Genomic DNA, 23,913 nt, shown 5'->3' on the forward strand with positions numbered 1-23,913 from the left:
TATGGCAGGACATATCCGTGAGAGACTATATGATGGTGGAAGAAAATAACAGAAACTTTTACCCCTGAATTTTGGCATGTATCTCAAAGACAAAACATTGTTGACCTCAAAAATCATCTTCAACATCAAATTTAAAAACCAAATGATTCATCATATCACTCCCAGCAAAACCCTAAAGAAAATTCTAAAGACTGATAAGGTTTTTCTTCTCAAAATAGAAACAAAAAAGTGCATCTGCAAATAATCATTGATATTTCTAATAACGACCAATTCCCCAAACTCTGATGACTCCATCTGTGTAGCCGCTAAACAATGTGCTCCCATCTGCGCTCCAGCTCAAACTTGTGCAGTAGATATCCTGCAAATCCATCATAAAACTTGAATCAGATACACACAGAAAAACCCTCATCAAAGGACGCACAGGTTGAAATATGAAGAAAGACTTGCTTGTTTCCACCCAAAAATCACCCTTGTGAAACAGATCAAACATTCAAACAAAGAGAAACAGAACGTTCTCAAGACCAACTTTCTATACCACAATTTCAATCAGAATCGATTTAGAAGGAATTATCACACTAGAATCTTTAATGTCAAAGAAAACAGCAAAAATCATTTGCAACTGATTAAAGACCAAAAAAACAAAGCAAAATCTGTTCATCGTTGCATACATATTCTCTAAAGTTTGCATAAAATAAACCAAACTCACTTCATTCACGGAGTAAAAATGAAATATTCAGAGGTACAAATAAAATCGCCAGACAATTACAGAAGGAAAGGAAGACTAAATCAGTAATCTATTATGTATGCACTTCCAGTGGTTAATGATAATAACAAATCAATATGGAAGTTTGAATGTTCAAGCGATGGCTCTGTATTTAGTGTCATGATTAAGCTCTGAAAAGCAGTTCCAGAAAACAGTGTAGGACAATATACCAATTATACAATCCTACATACTTCAAGACAAGCAAGCTAAACGTTAATAACACGACATACTACTAAGACAATGTGATCGGTAATTTCAAGAAGACAAGAATAAATGGTTCAATCGTCAACGACCGTAGAAAAACAATTGAAATGCCTCGAGTTATCATGGTGGACTGAAAAAAAAAGTACAACATGACAGAGAAAATATGAATATACCTTAATCTTGTTGGTAGTAGCAGCATGGGTATCATCAGTTTTCTCCGCTTCGGTTTTCAAATCGACTTTCAAGTCCTCAACAATACTCTTGCTCTCCAAGTCCCAGATCTTAATACTGCTCTCAGTAGCAGCACATAGCCAGTACCTGTTGGGGCTGAAACAAAGAGCATGGATAATGGATCCGGCATCCAGGGAGTAGAGCTTCTTACCCTCAGCCAAATCCCACAGCAAAATCACTCCGTCTTTGCCACCGCTGGCGCACAGTGAACCATCCGGTGAAACAGCCACTGTGTTGACATAACCGCCGTGTCCAGCGAGAGTGACTCTCAACTTGCAATTAGTCAAGTTCCACACTTTCACAGTCTTATCCCAAGACGCCGAAACAATCGTTGGCTGGAGCGTGTTAGGGCTGAATCTGACACAGCTAACCCAGTCAGAGTGAGCGTCACCATCCTGGATTGTGTACTTGCACTCACCGAGAGTGTTCCATAGCTTAATCGTTCGGTCGCGAGAAGCCGAGACGATCTGGCGATTGTCGATGGAGAAAGCGACAGAGAGAACATCCTTAGAATGTCCAACAAATCGACGGGATGTGACGCCGGTGGCAAGGTCCCAAAGGCGGAGCTCGCCGTCCCAGGAACCAGAGAGAGCGAACTGACCATCGGATGAGAGGACAACATCCTGAACAAAGTGAGAGTGGCCATTGAGTCTTCGTTGAGGAACACCGTAGGTCTTCTCCTCCTTAGTAAGGCGCCACAAGATGATGGATTTATCACGGGAAGAGGTGACAATCATATCGGAATTATCAATCGGAGTGGCTATGGCCGTCACCATGTCGGTGTGAGCCCTCATTGTGCCCCGCAGAACAAGACCCTCCGCCATTTCTTAGTGTGCTCTGGTTCTACGCCTTCGGCTGTGTGAAGATTGTAAATTCGTGAGCGGTAGAGAGGAGGAAGCAAGGATTATGAGAATTTATATATAAGGAGCAAGTTAGGGTTTTGGGAAGCCGACCGCACACAGGCGGCTTGTAACTTGAAGAACCCTAGAACCCTTTGGGCTCTCTCAAAACTCAAAGCCAATTTTTTCTTTTTTTTTTTTTTTTTTTTTTTTTTTTNAATTTGTTCCATGTGATTTTAGAAATTTATTAGGAGTAGCTTTAGGGACAATACCAACAATCCCGAACAGAGTAAGAAAGCTCGAAAAACTCTTAAAACCTAATGACTCCTTGAGTCGACCACGGTTGGGTTTAAGGGTCAGCTGCGTATAAACTAAGAATATCATCATGTGTTGAGTAGACGACCTCGTACACTAGGTAGTCACTCTATTATGTGAAAGACGACCGATGTAGAGTAAAATTCTTTGAAATTACACGATGGAAGAGTTGCATGCCAAAACAAAGAAAAGGGTCGAGCTCGTGACATGTGAAGAGTTAACCAAGAAGCGGGAACAATTACTCACCTAGCCTGAGTTCACGTTAAGAACTAGCCACTCTCCCAAAGAGAATGAACCATTTGTCAATCCCTTGATATGGAGTGGCCCTCGAAGAATTGCCCCTTGTACCGGTAAGTGAACTTTGGTGTGCAATTGATGACGTGGGCGGCAAAATATTTGATTGATGGTGAGAACCTTTTCGTGCCTCACCGCCTCGTATAATCACGTATCCGTGAAAAAGTTGCCCAACCATTAGGTATGATCAAGATCAAGGCTAAAACGACTTGATTCAAAGGCTACTAAAAGATGTGAGGTAAATGAAGGCAAACCCCATCGGTGAAACCTCTGTCGAATATATGTTCACAACCGACTCCCTAAGCCCATAAGTTGGAGACAAACGCTAAAGAATCACGTAATGCGTTCAAAGAATGTTCAATCCCTTTAAGATATATGACAATGACACGTGAAATGACTCTACACACCTTTATGATTAGTATTAGGGTCGATGGAAGGTCGAGCAACGAGAATGCCCAATCATGGAGCACCAAAACTAACTATACATGGACATTGGCCAAACAATAATAGTCGCCGAATGAATGAACTATGTGTATAAAAGTGCATGTTCGTCTAACCCATCATCACTATAATGTCACTCGATGACGTATGGGTCCAAAAACCCACCTCAATAAACCAACAACCCAACCCAAAACAAAGTGGGACGACTCGTCAGTGTTATGGATGGTTCAAAACTAAGGCCCGTAGACCCATCAAATTCCAAGCAACTCAAGAAGGGTAAAAAGCCCCGTGAACTCACTCAATCTAAAGCTGAGGAGTGCGGGGTGGGGGCATCTACCTAATGAGGAAGGGGACTTCTCGAGTCGACCACGAGTGAGATTGCAGATTGAAGTCCCTCTCCTTGGTTTTGGTCTTGATCGATAAAGGCACAACATCAATACCTATGTTGGATGCTATATATGAATTGAAAGACACGCACCTCATTAAAGACACACAATTTTTACTATCAAACTTCTACGATACTCTCGTTCATACTAGACTAGTACAAGGTCCGTTTTGGCCTGTTACGTATTTAGATTCATGATTTTAAAACGTGTATATTGTGAAGACGTAGAGCCCTACTTCGACCCGCTCTGATACTGTTTGTAACATTTTCAAAGGTTTCCACACCCTTACGAGAAATTTCGTTCCCCTCTCGGACCAACGTGGGATGTGTATGGTATTTTGAGTGGGCAGTAGGTTGAAAAGGAACATATTTTATGTATTTGTGTGCCGACATTCCGTTATCAACTAAGGAAGGAAATTAAGGCAAAAAGAAGAGAAGTGTAGGAAGAGCAAATCCAAAGGTCTAAGTTGAAGAGGTAAGGGATAAAAACCAACATTTATTAACCATTGGATCGATCAAATTGGTCACTCCTCCCGGAGTGCAGCTTCTCCGCCATCTTCAAGCGCCAAACCCTCGAATTTCGCAACCCCAAGGAGACGAAGAATCTGTGTCGATTCAAAGAGGGGAAGACATGCTTCCTTCTGCGCTTGTCGAGTCGCTTCCCATTTCGCCTCTTCCCTTTTGAAGTTGTGGGAATTTCGAGTTTTCGCGCCTTATCGTGGACTTGCGCGTTTCTCCATCTCGTTTCCTTCTAGGTCAGCGGTAGTATTGCCTTTTTTTAGCTTATTTGATGATAGTTTTACGTTTTGTTTCTGGTTTACGAAGTTTTTATTCTCATCTCAATTTTGGTTTTGTTTCAAAATGGATTTGCAGACCACGAAGGCATGGTGATGGATGTTCGGTTTAGTTCGTGACTCCAAAATGTTTCCTATAAGGTCAATTCTCATGTTTCTGTTGCATTATTTCATATGGCTTCCCTTATATTGCTATTGATTGAAGGGGCCTTCTTCTTGGTATTCTTTTTCCCTTGATTCTGCTATCTGGAAGATGAATTTGGCTGTTTATGATAGCTGGTCTAAATTTTGGTTATTTCTTTCGGTAGAAATGCTCCAATTCTCTGATTCGCGACAGTTGAGATTAGGAAAGTACGGTTCGTTTCTAATTGATCAGTATAGAATGAACCATTTCACGTTCTCTGATGATAAAACGTTTAAAAATATCTTTTAGCTTCAACCTATTGGTCTCAAAATATGGTTTGGGAATGCAAAATGATGTTGAAGGAAGATTTTGAAAGTTAGCGATTGCAATATTCTATCACAAAAGAAGGAAGAACACTGTTCTAGAGATATTGAACACAGAAAAAAAGATTGAGAATGAATTCCTTACCTTCTTTTAAAAATGCTTCTCTGAAAAAAAGTTGGTATTAGATTCTTGCCAACCCATCTTAATTGGGATCCTATCGTCCAACAACGAGCATGTGACTTGGAGAAAGAGTTTACTTAGGGGAATATGGATGGCTGATTTGAAATCAAAGAGACTGAAATTCTTGAATATGAATGTCTTTCTACTGTCACATTATCTTCAAGACAGGACCAAGGGGTTTGGAAGTTAGAAGCTATTAGCCTTTTCTTTGTTAACTCACTCATAGCCATCTCTCCCCACCTAGTCTTGGAAAATCGCCATAGCTTTACTAGTTAATTTAGCGGTTGATACTTTGAAAATTGTTTGGTTTCTCCCATTTCATCTTGTCTTATTATTTCTATAACATATTGCGAGCAGGGATTTCTGGAAAAGGTATAAGAGGAAGATTTTAATTACAGCTGGAGTTTTAGGAAGCGGGTATTTTCTGTACCGACAATATGATTATTACAGTCGAAGGCTTTATGATATCCAGAAAGAGTTGGATAATGAACGTGAAGCAGATGAGCTCATTAAAGCTCAGTTAAGAGATGCTTACTTTTCTTCCTTTTTTTTTTTTTTATCAGTATCTGTTTTCTGGGTTCTTTAACTTTTGTGTCTGTCGGGTTTGTTCATGCAGAATACAAGCTCATTTTGAGAACATTCAAAGAATAGCTGATACGACGACGTTGCCTCATGCTTTACAACATTTACATAATCGGATAGAGGAAGATTTGGATCTTTCACACCTGACAGAGAGATTAATGATGGGGAAGGGCGAGCCAAACACTTTGACATTAGCTGAGAAACTTGATTTATGGGAAAACCTCAAAATACTAAGTATGAAGCGACCTCACTCTGGTGTTTATATTTTCTGGTTTTTAGCTGAATACAGTCGCCTGACATGGTTGGAATGTGTTTTCCAGGCTTCACAAAGATGGTGATATCACTCTGGGCAATAACTGTGTTAAGTTTGTACATTAGAGTTCAAGTCAACATCTTAGGAAGACATATGTACATCGATACTGCCCGTGGTCTTGGTAGCTCCCAGTTGCTTGTAAGGCCTGCTATTATTGCTACTTCATACTTTTATGAACTGTTTTCAGCACTGTCGTTCTTGGAATTACCACATCCTGTTTGATAACAAATTCTTTTTTAGCCTATGTTTTTTCTCCTTAATTTATAACATTTGAATTCTTAACCGAAATATATGCCAATCCTTCGGCCGGATGAAGGCTTCTAAATATGATATGAGATATTAAATTTATCGATATCATAACTAGAAAGCCTTGCGTGTGTGTTACTGTTTAGTTATTTGTTTGACTCCTTGTTCTCTTTTCTCTTATATTGGTCCTTGTGGTTCTTAATTCCGCAGGAGGAGGCTGATCTCATCAATAGAGAAGACCAACAGAAATTTCTGGCCATCTCTGATTTTCTATGTAATTATGGTCTGAATGCCTTGATTCCTAAATTGCAGGTAGCAGTAGGAGAAGTTCTTAAGAGGTAAGGGGTTTGTTCGACTATAATTTCAGAAAAAATATTTCCTCGAGACTAAACGAGGAACCTGGTTGTGAAATAACAGGGTTGTTCCGAAAAAATAAACTGGCAGCATAGTTCTCCCAAAACATTGTTTGAGAATCTTTTACAGAGATTTCGTTTGATCGATCACAACTATGCCTTGTATTACTAGCTCTTTCGATACTTTCTCAGACGTGATTGATATTCTTTGTTGATTTTCTTGGTTGCAGAAGACAGTTGCGAGATGTCTTTAATACAACCGTACTTCGTGACACTACTACACAAATAATTAAAATTTTCATGAGCACAGGAAGTCCCCATCATTGGTTGGACTACTTGATGCCTGGGGACAATCAATCTAATATTACAGACACGCTCTCCACTGACGACGATGCAGCTGCCCGAAATTTCAACAAGTTTGATCAGCTCATGATGGAGACTAGAGCAGTACTGCTAAGGTATGAGTATTATAAATCAACACTCACCATACTGAAAATAGAAGTCCCTCTTTTTTCAGAGAATTCATTTCAGCTGAAATCATGCTTTCCTTGATAATGCATGGTTGATTACACAGTCTTAAACTTTCAATCTTGATTCTGTCTCTGAAACATAAACCATCATCTTTTTCTCCTTCATTGGATTCAGTGCCGAGTTCGGGAGTGTCGTCGAGAGATCGTTAGAAGTGGGAGTCGATGGATTGATGGATGAAATGGAGGCTTCAGTTGCTGGAGGCAGCAGCAGAACATCAGGAATACCCCTGGCTAGGCTTGTGCCAAGAGTGGCCCAGATGGGGCTATTGCTCCTTGAAGATCCAATAAAAAGTAGATTCATCAAAACGATAAGAGGTATACCAGAAGTGGAAATCTTTTTTACTCTTCTTTATGCAAATATGCCTACCTCTTAGAAAGAAAGACCATGGCATGGCATGGCATGGCTTGGCTTGGCTTGGCTTGGCTTGGCTTGGCTTGCACATTCTTGTCATTTCATTAGATTCTGGTTTTGTTGTGGGGGTTACACATCCATATAAGAAGTCTCTGGCTTCCTTTCTTCCTTCTGTCAGTTGAAAGGAAAACTTAGTGTAAGATAGTGACAATTTATTTGATAATAATTTGAAATTCTTTCAATTTCATGTTTCTGGGTTTCTCTATTTTGATATGAATTCCTTTTTGTAGGTCTTTTATTTTTATTTATCACAAATCTTTTTAGTTTAGTTCCTTAAATTAACGTCTACCCAATGCGTTGGGTATCGAAAATAATGTATTTTTGCTCTATGAAGAGAAATCGTCAATCTTAAAGCCATTTACTTTATGCCCGTTCGATAAGGTCATGTTTGGTTTTCGGTTTTTGAAAACTAAACCTACGATTGCTTTATTCACGTAATTGTTTCTTTGTTTTATCGTCTTTACTTTAAGATATTGAAAATTATTTTTTTAGAATTAGCTAAAAAATTGTAAATTTATGAATCTTGATGTTACTCTCGATCATGATGATTTTATGATCATGGTAAACGAGTTTATGATTTTGCGTCAACGAACTTTTGAATTTTTATAAAAATTTATAAACAACAAAACTAAAAATCTAGGAGTTTTATTAGATATGTTTAATAAATTAATTAATTTTAAAAAATTTAATATACAAAATTTATTATTTTTAAATTAAAAATTTGTAGATTTATTAAAAACTAAATACACGTAAATCTTGGGAGACGATTTTGGGCCATGTGGGCCGGCCCAACATTTGTTCAAATCAAGTGAGCATCTATTAAACAATGAATCTACTTGCCCATTGGCCAATGGCGGGAAAACAAGCGGCAAAAAAAAAAAAAAAAAAAAAAAAAAAAAAAAAAAAANAAAAAGAAAAAGAAAAATCCTTGAACAGCTGAAAGAAGCTGCTTTTCCATGCTCTCGTCTTTCTATCTATCTTCATCAGCTTTCTTTATGCTACCAACTGAACTGCACACTCACCGTGTCCAAACCCTAATTTCGTTGGATTTCCTTGGAGAATTGTGCCCCAGATAGTTCTTCTTTATGAATCCATGTGTCTGGCATGAGAAGATTATCGCAGCTGAGAAGACGTTTTGAAGGAGTAAATTGGAGGCAGCAATGGCTGAGCTCGATCCATCAAAGAAAGTGGCCGATAGATATTTAAAGCGTGAGGTTCTCGGGGAGGGTACCTATGGTGTTGTACATAAGGCTATTGATACTCAGGTTGGTCTTTGACTACCCTTTTGTAATATGATTCTGCATCAAGGTGGTATGCTTTCTTTGCGTGATAAGTTAATAACGGTTTGATGAATATGAAATAAAGTATGCGGATGGAAAAGAGAGGGGTAAGTCGAAAAGTTAGAGCTAAATTCACTGTAATTGATTTGTCGATGATTTTGAGATTGCTATGGCAGCCATGGCGACTGCTTCTGGGGCTATTTGGGGTATTTCTTCGAGTTTTATCACTTTGGCTATGTTTCAATGTGGTGGAGTACCCGGTGCTTTTGCCCTAAGATTCAAATTTGTTTTCCTGAACTGTATCTCACGGTAGCTGAATAGATGTCTGGACTTAAGGCGTTAGTTCTTTTGTTTACTTGAAATTCCGATTGTTAGAAGCTTGAAAATAAGAACTTAAACTATATATTCAGTTTCTATTAAGTCAAGAAAGAAGGGTTTTCAACTTGATTTATCCACGTCCTTTTTTACTCTTTAGACAGGTCAGACGGTTGCTATCAAGAAAATTCGGCTTGGGAAACAAAAAGAGGGAGTAAATTTTACGGCTCTTCGAGAAATCAAGCTGCTTAAAGAGCTCAAAGATCCAAATATAATTGAGTTAATTGATGCATTCCCTCACAAAGGAAATTTGCATCTTGTATTTGAGTTTATGGAGACAGACCTTGAAGCTGTTATACGTGATCGAAACATATTTCTTTCCCCAGCTGACATAAAATCATTCCTTCAGATGACGTTGAAAGGACTTGCTTATTGCCACAAGAAATGGGTTTTACATAGGTACCCAAATTTTGTATGATTCTATTATTTTTGCTGTTTAGCTGTTCAAATTATATAGCATCTGGATACCTATGCTTTACTTTCTATTATGCTTGCTTGCACTTTACAGGGATATGAAGCCAAATAATTTGTTGATAGGATCAAATGGTCAACTAAAACTTGCAGATTTTGGTTTGGCTCGGATATTTGGGAGTCCGGATCGTAGATTTACTCACCAGGTATACTTCTTCTCCCTCTTTTGCATTATTGATAAACGCTGGTAAAGATTTATTGCTTTGGAATCTAAATTGTCATGTGTAGTAGGTGGTGCTTTTAAACCTGGGTGTATTCAATGACCTGGTTTCATATTATAGATGGTTTTTTTTTTTTTGTTTGCTCGATGGTACAGATATTTCACCCCTATCCCTGAATTTTATTCATCTCATTCTTAACACATGTCTGAATATTCATAATAGGTGTTTGCTCGATGGTACAGAGCACCTGAGCTATTGTTTGGCACTAAGCAATATGGCTCTGCAGTTGATGTTTGGGCAGCAGCTTGTATTTTTGCTGAACTATTACTTCGTCGACCTTTTCTTCAGGCAAGTCTATATTTGTATCAATAGACGATCATTTACATGGTGATGGCTGATGTTTAACCCATGAGTTGTTCTACCTTTTTCTGCTTGTGATATTTAAGCTTCCACATGTAAATAACTTCAGTACGAACTTAGTCTCATGCATTAATCAGTCTTTTTTATTCATATCGGTACCATGTTGGTGCTCAAATTGGCATGCATACAATATATGAGATTTTCACGTTGTGTTTGTCCTTTTTACCCATTCTATTCTTTTCCTACTAGCAAACTGATTTGACTTCAATGCAAGCTCTCTTTTAATTACAGCCACCCAAAGTATATTTTGAGCTTCCAAATTAAGCATGGTACATCCACATGGTTGTGTACGTACAACTCTAGCTTAGAACTAGTTGCATACAATAAATTATTAATCTTCTATCTATTTTGGGCAATGAATTGGCCCCTGGGTTCTTGCTGAGTGTGAGTCATGTCGTATGCAATGATAAACATGTTTCTATCAACATGGCTAGCCTTGCATTTCCTACAGTGCATTAGACTTTCCAGGGTGTATTTTAGCATGAGAACTGATTTTGCTAATACCAATGAGGGAATATTTATCTCACAAATTTAGTAGCCCTTCGTTTATTAAGCTTAAAGTTAACAAGCCTAGGTATATATCATCTGTGTATGGATTCTGAGAAGAATGGACTGTAGAAACCTGAGTTTTGGTAGATGGTGTTGTTAGCATGTGGCATAGAGGTAGGTTCATAGCTTTAAGTTGCAAACTTGTATCTTCTTAACTTGATTTACCTTCAGATGTTATCCATTTGTCAATGGTTCGATAACTATACTCTTCTGAGAGCCCTAGGGCTTGGTCACTGACAATTTTTTTCCGTTATATTTTAAACCTGTACTTGCATATTGTTCTTGGATTCGTATTATTATGTAAAAGAGATCTAAATTCAAAATTTTGGTTTCTTGTATTTCTTTTGATTGTTTGTTAAATCGTTTCTTTCGTTGACAGGGTTCAAGTGACATTGACCAATTGGGGAAGATCTTTGCAGCTTTTGGAACACCAACGCCTTCTCAATGGCCTGATATGTTATACCTACCTGATTACGTGGAGTTCCAATATGTTCCTGCCCCTCCCCTACGATCATTGTTTCCTATGGCTAGTGATGACACGCTGGATCTCCTATCAAAGATGTTTGCATATGATCCAAAATCTAGAATTACCATTCAACAAGCATTGGAGCATAGGTTTCCTTTTTAAAATATGAAAATATAATTTAGAAACATAGAGCTGTTTTCGATAAGTTGCTTACAGTTTTTCTTTTGTAGATACTTCTCATCTGCACCACTTCCCACAGATCCTAGTAAGCTTCCAAGGCCTACTTCAAAGCAAGAACCTACGAACTCTCGAGGTTTGGACTTAAATTCAAATGAGGCTCCGGCTGTCCTCTCTTCTCCAAGAAAGTTGAGAAGAGTAATGCCAGATCGTGAGGCTTTTGAAGGAAATGCATATAAATCTGATAGGCTTGATGACCATGTTAGTGAGCGAGAGGCAGCTGCTGGAAATACAAGCAAGAATGAAGCAGTGCCTATGTCGTTGGATTTTTCTGTTTTTGGTGGAAAACCTCCAAATAGACCTACAATTAACAGGTAAATTTTTCTTAGCGTAAATTGCTTAACCGATTGTCTACCTTAGGGGTGGAGAGAACCCTCCCTAAGAAAAGACTACAACAAAAAAAGCCCTCCAATTTCTAATAATCAACGCAAGGCTATAAGAACACCATAAATCATGGGATAGCAATCTTAAAGGTTCCCACAAATCGTGAGCATAACATGCAATCATAGATTTAATTAATAAATGGTGATACATTAGTTCATGAATCAAATCCCGCTGAGAGGAAAGAGGCAGGTTATTTATTTATTTATTTTGAATAAGAAACGAAAATATGGTATAATATTTAAGTATAAATATAGTTTTCATGACATCTAGAATTTTGAATAGTTTGTGTTTTCCCTTCTCTTGCAGTGCTGACAGATCACATCTTAAAAGGAAATTAGATCTTGAATTCCAACAATAAGGATATTCTGTATCAGTGTACTGCAATATGAATTTGGCCTTTCAATTGAACACTAGCCTACATCTATGAGGTACGTCTTTCGAGTTTTCGAACTTGAATTATTCTCTTCTTGCTCTGAAATCTCTATGATTGATTAGTTTTCCCCCCTTTCCTTGTGCCTTCCTTGCTAGTTAGTATTTAAAAGGGTCGGTGTTCTTCTCAAATCAGTGCTTGGAGAAGTGAATCAAAATTTCCATATATTTAAGCAACATTGTAACTCTCTTAATAGCTCCTCTCTTAATATTTAGATTGGTTCAAGATTTCTGTTCATTCACTCCTTAGCTGGCTTAGATAAAAGAATATTGCTGAATATCCCCACGATTGCTATTTGGTTGTTTTCCAGGGAAAATTGTGGAGTTACTTCCCAAGTGAAGACTGCCGGATGGGTTCATCTTTTACCCTCTTATCCCCTCATGCGACTGCTAAATTATACGGGTGTTCCATTATGTAATATCACATATAGCTAATTGAACTTGATTCATTTGATCCCTTATCAAAATGTTTGATACCCCTGCCTTGGACCATTTCTGCTACAATTCTGTTTGGGAAGTGTAACACTTACAGCTTCGAATCATTATTCAGTACACTAACAAAAAATGAAATAAAATTTATACTTGTGCAAGGATTCTCTCATATCTATTCTATCATGTGTGTCTGGTGATTATTGTTTGACTAGTTTTGCTTGCCCTGGATCTCTCATGTCCATCCAGGATATGTTGAAATCGGACCAAAATGTTTAGGTTGATCTCGAACTGTTCAGCAATGTCGAGGATGTTCTAGTCTTGCTCCACATACAGAGGGACCGTGTAATCCCGGCCCCGGTTCGAAGCCTCTTCAGCCTGAAAGGAAGATGAAGTTAAACAGATGCGAATTGTGAGCGAGAAGATTCAGATCAAGCAATGAACAGTGCTCAAGGGTCACCTGTTTGTCCCAGTTTGTGCGAACTGTTATTCCAAGGAAGAACACCACTTGGACTAGAAAAGCAGATACAACACCTAACCAGAGTCCCTGCAGAAGAAATGGTTTAAGGGCCAAAAACAGAGTTAAAAAAGATCGAGAATATGGGAACGTTTATGAAAGAGAATAGTCGATACCTTCCCCTTCATGTCTAAGACAAAAGCTAAAGTTATGGAGCAGGGAATTCCCACTAGGTAAAACGAAGCCAGATTGATATATGCACCCATTTTCTGCCAACCACATCCTCTAGCAACTCCTGAATTTGTTTAACAAAACATCCAGTATTATATATGCATTTGATTCAAGTGCAGATAATAACACATTATATACACGTTACACGGATATGTAGTTGAACTAATATATCTCGAACGATCATGGAATCGAGTTGAGTTGAGTATTTAAGGGGAAAAAAACTAAGAGAATATGCAATCTGAGGCAATCTTGCATAACCCTTCCAACGCCCATTATGTATCACCGTTAGCCTTACGGTTTTAAAAGCGTATACTAAAGAGGGGTTTTCACACCCTTATAAGAATGTTTCGTTCCCCTCTTCAACCTAGGTGAGATCTCACAATCCACCCCCTTGGGGACCTAGCATTCTTACTGACACACCACCCGGTGTTTGGCTATGATATCATTTGTAACAGCCTAAGCCCACCGCTAGTAGCTATTGTCTGATTTGGTCCGTTACGTATTGTCGTCAGCCTCACGGTTTTAAAACGCGTCTACTAAGGAGAGGTTTCCACACCCTTATAAGGAATGTTTCGTTTCCCTCTCCAACCGATGTGAGATCTCACAATCCACCTCCCTTGGGGATCCAGTGTCCTCGCTTGCACACAATCCAGTGTTTAGCTTTGATACCATTTATAACAGCCCAAGTCCACCGCTAGCAGATATTGTCTGCTTTGACCTGTTCCATATCACCATCAGCCTCACAATTTTAAAATGCGTCTCCTAGGAAGACATTTCCACACCTTTATAATGGAGATACTTCGTTCCCACTCTCTAACCAACGTGGGATCACATAAGCCCATTACATCTTTTTTTTCTCTCTACAGAACGTAAATGCAAGGTAACATGAATAAGGACCTGAAAGAACGCTCTGAACACCATCAAAGAAGCTGGAAACCGCTACAGTCGGCATCATAGTTGCAAGGTATCTCACAACTTCTTCTTCTTCACTATAAACTCGACCCCAAACATCGCGAAGCAGAACCATAAGAACTCCTACCAGAACACCTTCTACAACCACCATGACTAATGCAACATACGCTGCCATACGTGCTGCTCGTGGACGTCCAGCCCCCAACTCGTTCGACACCCGAATACTATCATTCAAAAACATATCAAACAAAACAAACCAAACATATCATCAAGGAAGCATAAGCTAGGATGATTACCTTACAGCAGCACTAAGTCCAAAAGAAATCATCCAGAACAATCCAAATATATTAAGGCTGGAACAACAAATTCATCCTTTTAAGAACAACATTGGATATTCATAATAAAGCTGCTAACCAGTCACCTTAGGAGGAGTACCAACCAGATAGAAAGTACTGAAGTTTCCAGCTTGGGGTTAGGCAGAAGACCAGACAAGATAACCACCATTTCAAATGTCCAAACTTTCAAGCTGTTGAAATGATATCAACCCACTTATTAGAACATATACCCATTTTGGCTAACTGTTACAGAACAACAAAGAATTACCACAGCATAAGAGCTGAAGGAACTGAAATCCTAAGGAAAGCAAGCACATTATGCAAGGCATCAACTGTAAAACCTGTCCATGTTTCTGAGCAACAAGAAGAGATCTTAACATAGAGTGCTATCAGACATACATTGATCCAATACGAGATCGAATTCGCCAGAGCGGTTCCTCTAATTCGCAGTTCGAATTCGAAAACCAATATCCAGCATAATAAGATGTGGATTAAAGCTGCTATACCAGAACTTAGTACCATGGGAAAGACAATGTTTTGAGTTTGTAAGAATTTCACTAGGCATTGAAGCTGACCGTATGCGACAACGCTCGGGATCATGTAACGGGCGTATAATCCAGCTCCTTTGGAGATGTCCTGATCTTGGTGCAATGCAATTAGAATCATTTTGGTGTTTGATGTAATAATGACAAGAAATATGCTGACAACTAAGAGGACGAACATTGCACATTGAGTATGTAGTCCTAGCATATGATATCGCTTTGCGCCGAATGACTGCCCACATAAGGTATCCAATGCACTAGCCATACCCATCTGATTAAACAACAGATATGCAATTAGTTGCTCTGAATAACTTGTTTAAGTAAGCAAATTATGAGCACAGTTCATGGAACACTGTAGAAAAGATGAACTATCATATATAATGCACTCCTTTTAAGCTTACATTAAGGTTTCACACCCTTATTAAAAATGTTTCGTTCTTCTCTCCAACCGATGTGGGATCACACAATCCAATTCCTTCAGGGCCCAGTGTCCTTACTAGCACACCGCCTCGTGTCAACTCCCTTTGGGGCTCAGATTCCTTGTTGTCACATCGCTTGGTGTCTGGCTCTGATACCATTTGTAACGGCCCAAGCCCACCGCTAGCAAATATTGTCCTCTTTGGGCTTTCCCTCTCTTTGGACTTTCTCTTTTGAGCTTCCCCTCGTTTTTTTTTTAAACGTGTCTTTTAGGGAGAGGTTTTCCACACCCTTATATAGGGAGAGGTTTCCACACCCTTATAAAGAATGATTCATTCTCCTCCCCAACCGAGGTGGGATCTCACACATACAAAAGAATACAAAAGAATACATGTCGAGAAATAGTTGAGGAGAAATAGAGCTCACCAGCAAGCTAAAACCTGTGACTGAAACGAAAGAAGTTGCCATTGAAGCTGCAGCCAGAGCCAATTCACCAAGATGACCCACAAACATCAAAGAAATTATCTGTAAACTGTATTGTAACAGACCAATAGAAAATAAAGGCCCGGCCAACAGCAACTGTCTTTTCACTTCATTCAAGACTTCTCCTCCCTGAATGTCCATCATGTCTACTACTTCTGCTCCCGACAAGGACTGGACCTGTAACCATACGAAGGGATGGAGTGTATAGGTCTCGATCACGTGATTGAAGTATCGATCTGGAGCTACTGCATATGCGACTGGGTCACCCAGGGATCAACTGTGAAAAGATATGAAGCAAACAACATATGGCTCAAAGCAACATTTTGCACTAGTAATTCGTGTTTGACATGCGTGCTACGAACATTATACAAATATTTTCCTTGGCTCAGAAAATACATCAGCATGATCCAATCGAAGTATTAAGCATGAATGTCATGAGATCCACGTCAAGCGTATGAAAACTTCTCTTTAGTAGACATGTTTTAAAAATCTTGAGGGAGCTTGAAAGAGAAAGCCCAAAGAGGACAATATCTACTGGCGGTGAGTTTGACTGTTACAAATGGTATCAGAGCCAGACACCGGGCGGTGTGCCAGCAAGGACGTTGACCCCTGGGGTGGACTGTGAGATCCCACGTTGGTTGGAGAGGGAACAAAGCATGGTATGGAACCTCTTTCTAGTAGACGCGTTTAAAAAAAAATCCGAAAGGGAAAACCCAAAAAAGGGTGAGCTTGGCTGGTACAAATGTAACTTGTAGTGAATTTGAAATAGTAAACAACAACAATAGAATCTCTTAAAGAACACAAAAATCTGAAAGTGAATATGTAACGGTCCAAGCTCACCGCTAGCAGATAATGTTCTCTTTAGGCTTTCCCTCAAAGTTTTTAAAACGCGTCGGCTAGGAAAAGGTTTCCACACCCTAATAAAGAATGCTTCGTTTTCCTCCTTAACCGACGTGGGATTTCACAGGATATTCCGGAGGCCTACTTCTAGCATTCTCAAACTAAAACATGGAAAGATGAAGACAATTTATAAGAGTTCATATTAGATGTCTACCCAAAACAGGACTTACAAAGAAGAACTCGCCATTAATGAATAGACTTGAAACAACAGGAAAAGAAGCTGCTTACCCTGTTGTTATAAACCAAGCTTGGTGCCTTACCCTGTTGTTATTATTATTTTATAAATTCACACACATGCACACCACCAAGTGTCCAATGTTTTGGGAAGTGTGCCGTAACCTGAAAAATGACAAATGTAAGACGGTGGCCATTTTGGTACAGGTGATACCTGCACCTGGAATTATGGAGCTGTCTATGGCCTTTAACCTTGTTTGTTATTACAGTTCATGAGCCCCCCGACCAGAATTATGAACGTAGAGAAGAAACAGTGTCCTAAGAATGAAACATAAGACCTTAAAACAACTCATTATTGTTGTGTTGTATGGTAGGAAACATATTCGCTTTATACCTTTTATGTGTTTGGTTGGCTAACTTTCTTTTCTTATTATTGATTTGATCTGTTTGATTATGGGTAGTCTGGTTGGAAATGGTTAATGAATAAACTTAATCCATCATTAATAAGGCGGTACATGCAAATTTTGAGTAAGATTCATTTGATAAATACATGTATTAGGTTGTTCATGTATCACTGTAACTATAACAACCCAAGTCTACTGCTAGTAGTTATTGTCCTCTTTGGGTTTTTTCTTTCGGGCTTTCCCTCAAGGTTTTAAAATGCGTCTACTAGGAAGAGGTTTCTACACCCTTATAAGGAACGTTTCGTTTCCGCTGGCACACTGCTCGGTGTCTAGGTCTTATACCATTTGTAACAAGGGTGTGGAAACTCCTCCCTAGAGGACACGTTTTAAAACCTTGAGAGGAAGCTCGAAAGGGTCCAAAGAGGACTCTATCAGCTAGTGGTGGACTTGGACTGTTACAAATGGTATTAGAGCTAGGTTTCGAACGGTGTGCCAGCGAGGACGCTGGACCTCCAAGGAGATGGATTGTGAGATCCCATATCGGTTGGGGAGGAGAACGACACATTCTTCATAAAGGTGTGGAAACTTCCTAAAGGGAAAGCCTAAAGAGGACAATATCTACTAGCAGTAGGCTTGGGCTGTTACAAATACTATTAGAGCTAAACATCGGGGGTGTGCCAGCAAGAACACTACCCCCCAAGGGGGTGGAGTTTGAGATCCCACATCGGTTGGAAAGGGAAACGAAGCATTCCTTATAAGGGAGGGTGTGGAAACCTCTCTCTAGTAGACGCGTTTTAAAATCGTAAGACTTTACAGTGATACGTAACAGGCCAAAGCGGACAATATCTACAAGCGGTGGGTTTAGGCTGTTACATTCTTACTTCCTCAACTATGTGTTTCCTTCTGAAGATAGGTGAGGAGGCTACCAATTAGAGATAATAGATCTACCCCAACGAGCCTCCCGCCCCGACTTCACATGAAATAGGAAGGGAGAGAGTCAGCTAAATCATAACTTCGAGTTGAATTCTCAAATTATAGGAACCAAATTTATAATTTAACCAAAACCGAACAAAATATAAACACATGGAGATTGAGAAATCAAGTTGAAGTGAAAGAACCATCAGCTAATATTGCCCAAGAGTCATGCTACAAAAATGAATCAATGAGGGTTGGCCTCCACAATTCATTGATTTTGAAAAGAGAGTAGAGTTCAATACAAGAGATGACCAATCACAAAGCTCCTCCACCAAGAAACTCTACTTTCATGACACAACATTCTCTGGAATTGTTGAGTCATAAACTCTTTCTGTAGCAATCTTTGCCTGAATAGCACAAACAAACACATTAGAAACATCAGATTTAGGGAATAAAGTAGAGATTTTGAGTTAGGAATTGTACTTCTTGGTCCCAATCTGTGCGGATAGCAATGATAGCAAGAGAAAATGCTTGGAAAATGAGTGCCAAAATGATGCCAAACCACAGCCCCTAAGTAGGGAAAACAAAGATTTTAAAAAGAATTCGGAAAGATTAAGGAATAAGTTATAAAAAAATGTCTGAGAACTTTGTTCTTTCAGACCAAACCCATTTCAAAATTATCTTTAGAGTAGAAATCCGTTAGAATTTCGGACATGACGACATAAAAAAGAGGATCCTATCAACTTGTTCCGACCTAGGATAATAAGTTCATGAGCTTGGTAGCTTCACCATCGAGAAACGAAAGAAGACTTCCATCTCCAAGTTTAACTTACATGTAGCTCGTTTCGTTTTAGGTGTGAAGCAGTGTCAAACCAAAATACCCAACAAGCATTAGCTCTCCCTGAAAAGGAGGTGATCCAGCCGCACCTTCCAGTACGGCTACCTTGTTACGACTTCACTCCAGTCACTAGCCCTGCCTTCGGCATCCCCCTCCTTGCGGTTAAGGTAACGACTTCGGGCATGGCCAGCTCCCATAGTGTGACGGGCGGTGTGTACAAGGCCCGGGAACGAATTCACNAGGCATGACTAGTGTCACGGTCATGCATGTCCAAGGCGTGTTGTCAATGGCCGCANTTCATGAGCTTGGTAGCTTCACCATCGAGAAACGAAAGAAGACTTCCATCTCCAAGTTTAACTTACATGTAGCTCGTTTCGTTTTAGGTGTGAAGCAGTGTCAAACCAAAATACCCAACAAGCATTAGCTCTCCCTGAAAAGGAGGTGATCCAGCCGCACCTTCCAGTACGGCTACCTTGTTACGACTTCACTCCAGTCACTAGCCCTGCCTTCGGCATCCCNCGTGTTGTCCATGGTTGCATGCTCGTTCCAAACCCCTTTTACATGCTTTCATCCTAGATAGGTCTTTACCATTCCATATTGGGTCAATATGAGAGTGTATGACCGTTCACCAAAATCATGTCTACACCTGCAAGGGCTAAAATGCCCCAAAATGTACTATAGGGGGATATGACTAGTTGTCAACTTCTTCCTACCCGATAGTTATATGCAGTAAGCCATTGTTGTTGCCTTTTTGCTTACATTTCCATATAACGCAATTTCCAATTTCTCAAATCTTGCTTTCAAAACTCTCTTTCGAAATCTCTCTGCCCCCGTTTTCTAAAACTTTCTCCTTGAACCAGGGCCAGAGGCTCGAGCATACGTCACTTGGCCCTAGGCGACACAAGAACGAATAGGCTTAACTCACTTGTTGTTGGGAAGTTAGTACCGCACAATCGCAAGTCCACTGCCATCAAAGTGCGATTGTGACAACCAGCTCCCATAGTGTAACAGGCAGTATGTACAAGGCCCAGGAACGAATTGTTCGGAACAGTGGAAAAAACCCAGAAAGGAAATTTGGGTCACCATAACGTTTCAAGTCCCAATTTCCATCCGAAGTTCTAAGAGCTTTCTACTCCTATGCTAGTTTTGAAACATTTATAAAAGGTCAAGAAACTTTTGAACTAATAAAGGTATTTGATTCGTATAATTTAGCTCGGAATTAACGACGCTGTTTACCCGTCCACCAATGTGCAAAAGAAAAGCAAGAAAAACTGCAGATGGGATTCCCACAATATAATATGATCCAAGATTGACAAAGGCACCAATCTTCTGCCAACCACAACCTCTAGCAATGCCTGCATTGTATTTATGCACAAACAAGTAGAGCCTTTAGAAGATCATAGCAGTGCAGACACTAAGTCAAGTCATGACAGACTGCAGGCCTATAATAAAATGAGAACCTGAAAGCACGCATTGAAGTCCATCGAGGAAGCTGGAAACAGCAACTATAGGAAGCATGCTGGCTACGTATTCAATCACTTCTGGTTCGTTGCTATAAGCATACCCCCAAACATTACGGATAAGAATCAAGGTAGTTCCAAGCAGTAGCCCCTCAATGGTGGCCATTGTCACTACTACACATCCAGCTAGCTTGGCTGCTCCTGCATGGCCAGCTCCTAGTTCATTTGAGACTCGGGTGCTAACCAAATGAGATAGAAACATGGGTTAGTGAAGCAAAGTCTTTAGTTTAGAAATTCAGGAAAGATGGAAGAAATTGTTTGAAGTTTACCTTCCTGCACCACTCATACCAAATGGGATCATCCAAACTGTTGCAGCTGTATTAAGACTGGTAGAGACATGTGGGTTAGTGAAGCTAGAGGTGGCTAGATGTAACCGTCCAAGCCGACCATTAGTAGATATTGTCCTCTTTGGAGTTTCCCTCAAGGTTTATAAAACGGATCTGGTAGGGAGAGGTTTCCACGCCCTTATAAAGAATGTTTCGTTTTCTTCCCCAACTAATGTGGGATCTCACACTCCACTCCCTTTAGGGCCCAGCGTCCTTGCTGGCACTCGTTCCCTTCTTCCATCGATGTGTGATCTCACAATTCACCCCCCTTCAGGGTCCAGTGTCCTTGCTGGCACACGTTCCTTTCTTCCATCGATGTGGGAGATCTCACAATTCACTCCCCTTCAGGGCCCAGTGTCCTCTCCGGCACTCGTTCCCTTCTTCCATCGATGTGGGAGATCTCACAATTCACCCCCTTCAGGGCCCAGTGTCCTCGCTAGCACTCGTTACCTTCTTCCATCGATGTGGGATCTCACAATTCACCTCCCTTCAGGGCCTAGTGTCCTCGCCGGCACTCGTTCCCTTCTTCCATCGATGTGGGAGATCTCATAATTCACCCCCTTCAAGGCCCAGTGTCCTCGCTGGCACTCGTTACCTTCTTCCATCGATGTGGGATCTCATAATTCACCTCCCTTCAGAGCCTAGTGTCCTCGCTGGCACTCATTCCCTTCTTCCATCGACGTGGGATCTCACAATCCACCCCCATTTAGGACCCAGCGTCCTCTCTGACACTCGTTCCCTTCTCCAATCGATGTAGGATCTCACAATCCACCCCCCTTCGAGACCCAGTGTCCTCGCTGGCACTCACTCCCTTATCGATGTGGGATCTCACAATCCACCCACCTTCGAGACCCAGCACATCAGTTGGGGAGTAGAACAAAGCATTCGTTATAAGTATGTGAAAACCTCTCCATAGCTCACACATTTTAAAAACCTCGAGGAGAAGCTCGAAAGAGAAAGTCCAAAGAGGACAATATCTACTAGCGGTAGAAAAAAAGAAAAAAGCTCACTCCATAAGTAGAACTGATGCGTGTTATTCACCTGATAGAAAGCACTGATGTCTCTAGTTTAGGATTTGGTAGAAGCCCAGACAAAAGAACGATCAACTCAAACGACCACATTTCCAAGCTGTTGAGCATTTGGTTAAACATTATGAGACAAATACAACTTTATAATGATAACAAAAGGAGTAATAATGAAGTGAAAATTACCAAACCATGCAAGCTGAAGGAATTGCAAGCTTAAGGAAGTAAGGGATGTTATGAAACGCCTGCACTGAAAACCCCGTCCAAGACTTCGAACATGAAGAAGAAAGCTTAACATAAAGTATCAACATCAACACATTAAGCCAATAAGAGATGGAGTTAGCAATAGCAGCTCCTCGAATTTCAAGCCCAACTTTGAATATCAAGATCCAACAAATGGGTATGTGAAGCAAAGCTGCTATTCCAGAACACATCACCATAGGAAAAACAACGTTCTGGGTCTGTAAGAATCTGTTCAAACATTGAAGTAAACCATATGCAAAAAGGCTTGGAATCATTGAAATAGCATATTTCCCAGCTTCTCTTGATATCTCAGCATCTTGGCCAAGTGCTTTCAGAATCTCTCCTGTGTTAGCCCAAACAACAGCAAGAGGTATACTCACAATCAAAAGAACAAACATTGCTCGCTGCATATGAATACCCAGCATATGATATTGCTTAGCACCATTGGATTGGCCACAAAATGTATCTAAAGCACTAGCCATCCCCATCTGTTCATATAATCAAATAAACACCCTTTTAACAAACATAGCTGACCAAGAAAACATGTTTTTCTCGAGAAACAAACAGAAACCCAACTCACCAATAAGCTGAAACCAGTCACTGTTGCAAAAGAAGTCGCCATGGAAGCACCAGAAAGAGGCAACTCGCCAAGATGACCCACAAACATGACGGAAATCATTTGCAAACAATATTGTAAAAGACTGACCAATATCAAAGGCCCTGCTAGCCATAGCTGCTTCTTTACTTCCTCAGCTACTTGTTGTTTCCTTCTATTGTTCTTATCATTTGAATTCAACCCATCTTCAGAAATGTGAAGAAGAGGCGAGTTCAACGACGAGCTCGAATCTTTCGCCATCGCTCACGAACAGAGGAGGAGGCCTTGAAGGCTACAAATAGAGGTGTGAAAGTGGTAAGCGGTGGAAAATTTGGAGTTGGCTTCTTGATGAATGGTTGTTATTGATGATTATTATATCCATGTTTATGTCGGGCGGAGATTCAAACCCGTTGATATGTTTCAACGAATTGAGCTCTGCCAAAATTGACGATAGCTTAGCCATTCATCTTTTGTTCTTTGAAAGTCTTTTTTTATCTATTTCTCTTTCCTTAATATCAACAATCTCTCCCACATTTTCGGGTTGCTGTCTGACTTAACTCACTAATTTGAGCTATGATTTTGGTTATAAATGAACCTCCATTGATGGGAGATCCATCTAACTCGAGCATTAAATGGATAAAGGTATCTCTACTACCATGAATGTTCATTTAAGCTCTAAGTTCCCAAAAAGGTTTTTTGTGGACCTGTAAAGACTCACTTTCCAACCAAATGAAGAATCAGCTTTTTAAGTAGGGAATGAGGAAAGCGTGGAAAAATATTTCTCGAAAGTGAGAGATAGATATTGTATTCTTTATTCTCGTCTTGTCCTTATCAAATATTCACAAGTTATGATGTATCACTAAACCTCAATTACAAACATAAAATATTCTTAATTTTTGTAATAATATGGTAAGCCTATTTTGAGTTTGTAGGGTTGACCAACTAAAACAATGTCAACCCAAGAACAAACCCGAATTTTTTGTTTTTTAAAAATTTAATCCAACCTAAACTAAAAAAAGAAAGTCCCGGGTTCCCAACCCAACTTTTGTAATTGAATTGGGTAGT

The 23,913-nt window shown here is 39.9% G+C and overlaps 5 protein-coding genes across 7 annotated transcripts; 2 read left to right on the top strand and 3 right to left on the bottom strand.

Annotated features, from left to right (window-relative positions):
• Positions 1-35: 35 nt before the first annotated feature.
• LOC111779573 (guanine nucleotide-binding protein subunit beta-like protein) lies at positions 36-2,134 on the bottom strand. The gene is made up of 2 exons (XM_023659636.1): positions 1,141-2,134; positions 36-358 (listed from the first exon to the last, which is right to left on the bottom strand). The coding sequence occupies exons 1-2, from the start codon at positions 2,020-2,022 to the stop codon at positions 257-259; spliced, it is 984 nt and encodes a 327-aa protein (XP_023515404.1). The 5' UTR covers positions 2,023-2,134; the 3' UTR covers positions 36-256.
• Positions 2,135-3,869: 1,735 nt separating this feature from the next.
• Positions 3,870-7,521, top strand: LOC111779572 (peroxisome biogenesis protein 3-2-like). The gene is made up of 8 exons (XM_023659635.1): positions 3,870-4,227; positions 4,346-4,407; positions 5,252-5,413; positions 5,511-5,710; positions 5,797-5,927; positions 6,246-6,373; positions 6,619-6,846; positions 7,034-7,521. Exons 2-8 carry the CDS (start codon positions 4,367-4,369, stop codon positions 7,290-7,292), a joined length of 1,149 nt encoding a protein of 382 aa, XP_023515403.1. The 5' UTR covers positions 3,870-4,227; positions 4,346-4,366; the 3' UTR covers positions 7,293-7,521.
• Positions 7,522-8,277: 756 nt separating this feature from the next.
• Positions 8,278-12,660, top strand: LOC111779571 (cyclin-dependent kinase D-3-like). The gene is made up of 8 exons (XM_023659634.1): positions 8,278-8,595; positions 9,086-9,384; positions 9,494-9,602; positions 9,840-9,965; positions 10,966-11,201; positions 11,283-11,603; positions 11,980-12,101; positions 12,414-12,660. The coding sequence occupies exons 1-7, from the start codon at positions 8,491-8,493 to the stop codon at positions 12,029-12,031; spliced, it is 1,248 nt and encodes a 415-aa protein (XP_023515402.1). The 5' UTR covers positions 8,278-8,490; the 3' UTR covers positions 12,032-12,101; positions 12,414-12,660.
• Positions 12,661-12,802: 142 nt separating this feature from the next.
• LOC111779570 (protein DETOXIFICATION 16-like) lies at positions 12,803-16,158 on the bottom strand. Of its 3 annotated transcripts, XM_023659631.1 has the most exons (8): positions 15,852-16,158; positions 14,735-15,279; positions 14,571-14,657; positions 14,428-14,484; positions 14,117-14,355; positions 13,165-13,283; positions 12,992-13,078; positions 12,803-12,909 (listed from the first exon to the last, which is right to left on the bottom strand). In XM_023659631.1, exons 1-8 carry the CDS (start codon positions 16,050-16,052, stop codon positions 12,847-12,849), a joined length of 1,398 nt encoding a protein of 465 aa, XP_023515399.1. In that variant the 5' UTR covers positions 16,053-16,158; the 3' UTR covers positions 12,803-12,846. The 3 variants fall into 3 exon arrangements, with proteins under 3 accessions (XP_023515399.1, XP_023515398.1, XP_023515400.1); XM_023659630.1 differs by having other exon boundaries at positions 12,827-13,078; XM_023659632.1 differs by lacking the exon at positions 14,428-14,484 and having other exon boundaries at positions 12,827-13,078; positions 14,553-14,657.
• A 2,331-nt stretch (positions 16,159-18,489) lies between these two features.
• LOC111779850 (protein DETOXIFICATION 16-like) lies at positions 18,490-23,255 on the bottom strand. The gene is made up of 8 exons (XM_023660022.1): positions 22,834-23,255; positions 22,197-22,741; positions 22,027-22,113; positions 20,929-20,985; positions 20,600-20,838; positions 20,376-20,494; positions 18,785-18,871; positions 18,490-18,708 (listed from the first exon to the last, which is right to left on the bottom strand). Exons 1-8 carry the CDS (start codon positions 23,107-23,109, stop codon positions 18,649-18,651), a joined length of 1,470 nt encoding a protein of 489 aa, XP_023515790.1. The 5' UTR covers positions 23,110-23,255; the 3' UTR covers positions 18,490-18,648.
• Between the last annotated feature and the right edge of the window lie 658 nt (positions 23,256-23,913).

The sequence above is a fragment of the Cucurbita pepo genome, chromosome LG18 (genome assembly GCF_002806865.2).
Source record: "Cucurbita pepo subsp. pepo cultivar mu-cu-16 chromosome LG18, ASM280686v2, whole genome shotgun sequence".
Lineage (NCBI taxonomy): Eukaryota > Viridiplantae > Streptophyta > Magnoliopsida > Cucurbitales > Cucurbitaceae > Cucurbita > Cucurbita pepo.

Bases quoted from the DNA above. Each gene is read 5' to 3' on its own strand.
- LOC111779570 (XM_023659630.1), bottom strand. From the start codon at position 16,052: ATGATGGACATTCAGGGAGGAGAAGTCTTGAATGAAGTGAAAAGACAG. The intron at 14,658-14,734 runs GTAATTCTTTGT...TCATTTCAACAG, and splicing joins CCTTCAGCTCTTATGCTGTG to CTTGAAAGTTTGGACATTTG. The intron at 13,284-14,116 runs GTCCTTATTCAT...AAACAAATTCAG, and splicing joins TGTTCAGAGCGTTCTTTCAG to GAGTTGCTAGAGGATGTGGT.
- LOC111779571 (XM_023659634.1), top strand. From the start codon at position 8,491: ATGGCTGAGCTCGATCCATCAAAGAAAGTGGCCGATAGATATTTAAAG. The intron at 8,596-9,085 runs GTTGGTCTTTGA...TTTACTCTTTAG, and splicing joins ATAAGGCTATTGATACTCAG to ACAGGTCAGACGGTTGCTAT. The intron at 9,603-9,839 runs GTATACTTCTTC...TATTCATAATAG, and splicing joins ATCGTAGATTTACTCACCAG to GTGTTTGCTCGATGGTACAG.
- LOC111779850 (XM_023660022.1), bottom strand. From the start codon at position 23,109: ATGGCGAAAGATTCGAGCTCGTCGTTGAACTCGCCTCTTCTTCACATT. The intron at 22,114-22,196 runs GTAATTTTCACT...AATGCTCAACAG, and splicing joins CCTTCAGCTTGCATGGTTTG to CTTGGAAATGTGGTCGTTTG. The intron at 20,986-22,026 runs GTGAATAACACG...TGTCTCTACCAG, and splicing joins ACATCAGTGCTTTCTATCAG to TCTTAATACAGCTGCAACAG.
- LOC111779572 (XM_023659635.1), top strand. From the start codon at position 4,367: ATGTTCGGTTTAGTTCGTGACTCCAAAATGTTTCCTATAAG. The intron at 5,414-5,510 runs GTTAAGAGATGC...TTGTTCATGCAG, and splicing joins GATGAGCTCATTAAAGCTCA to AATACAAGCTCATTTTGAGA. The intron at 6,847-7,033 runs GTATGAGTATTA...CATTGGATTCAG, and splicing joins ACTAGAGCAGTACTGCTAAG to TGCCGAGTTCGGGAGTGTCG.
- LOC111779573 (XM_023659636.1), bottom strand. From the start codon at position 2,022: ATGGCGGAGGGTCTTGTTCTGCGGGGCACAATGAGGGCTCACACCGAC. The intron at 359-1,140 runs GTATATTCATAT...ATGGATTTGCAG, and splicing joins CTACTACCAACAAGATTAAG to GATATCTACTGCACAAGTTT.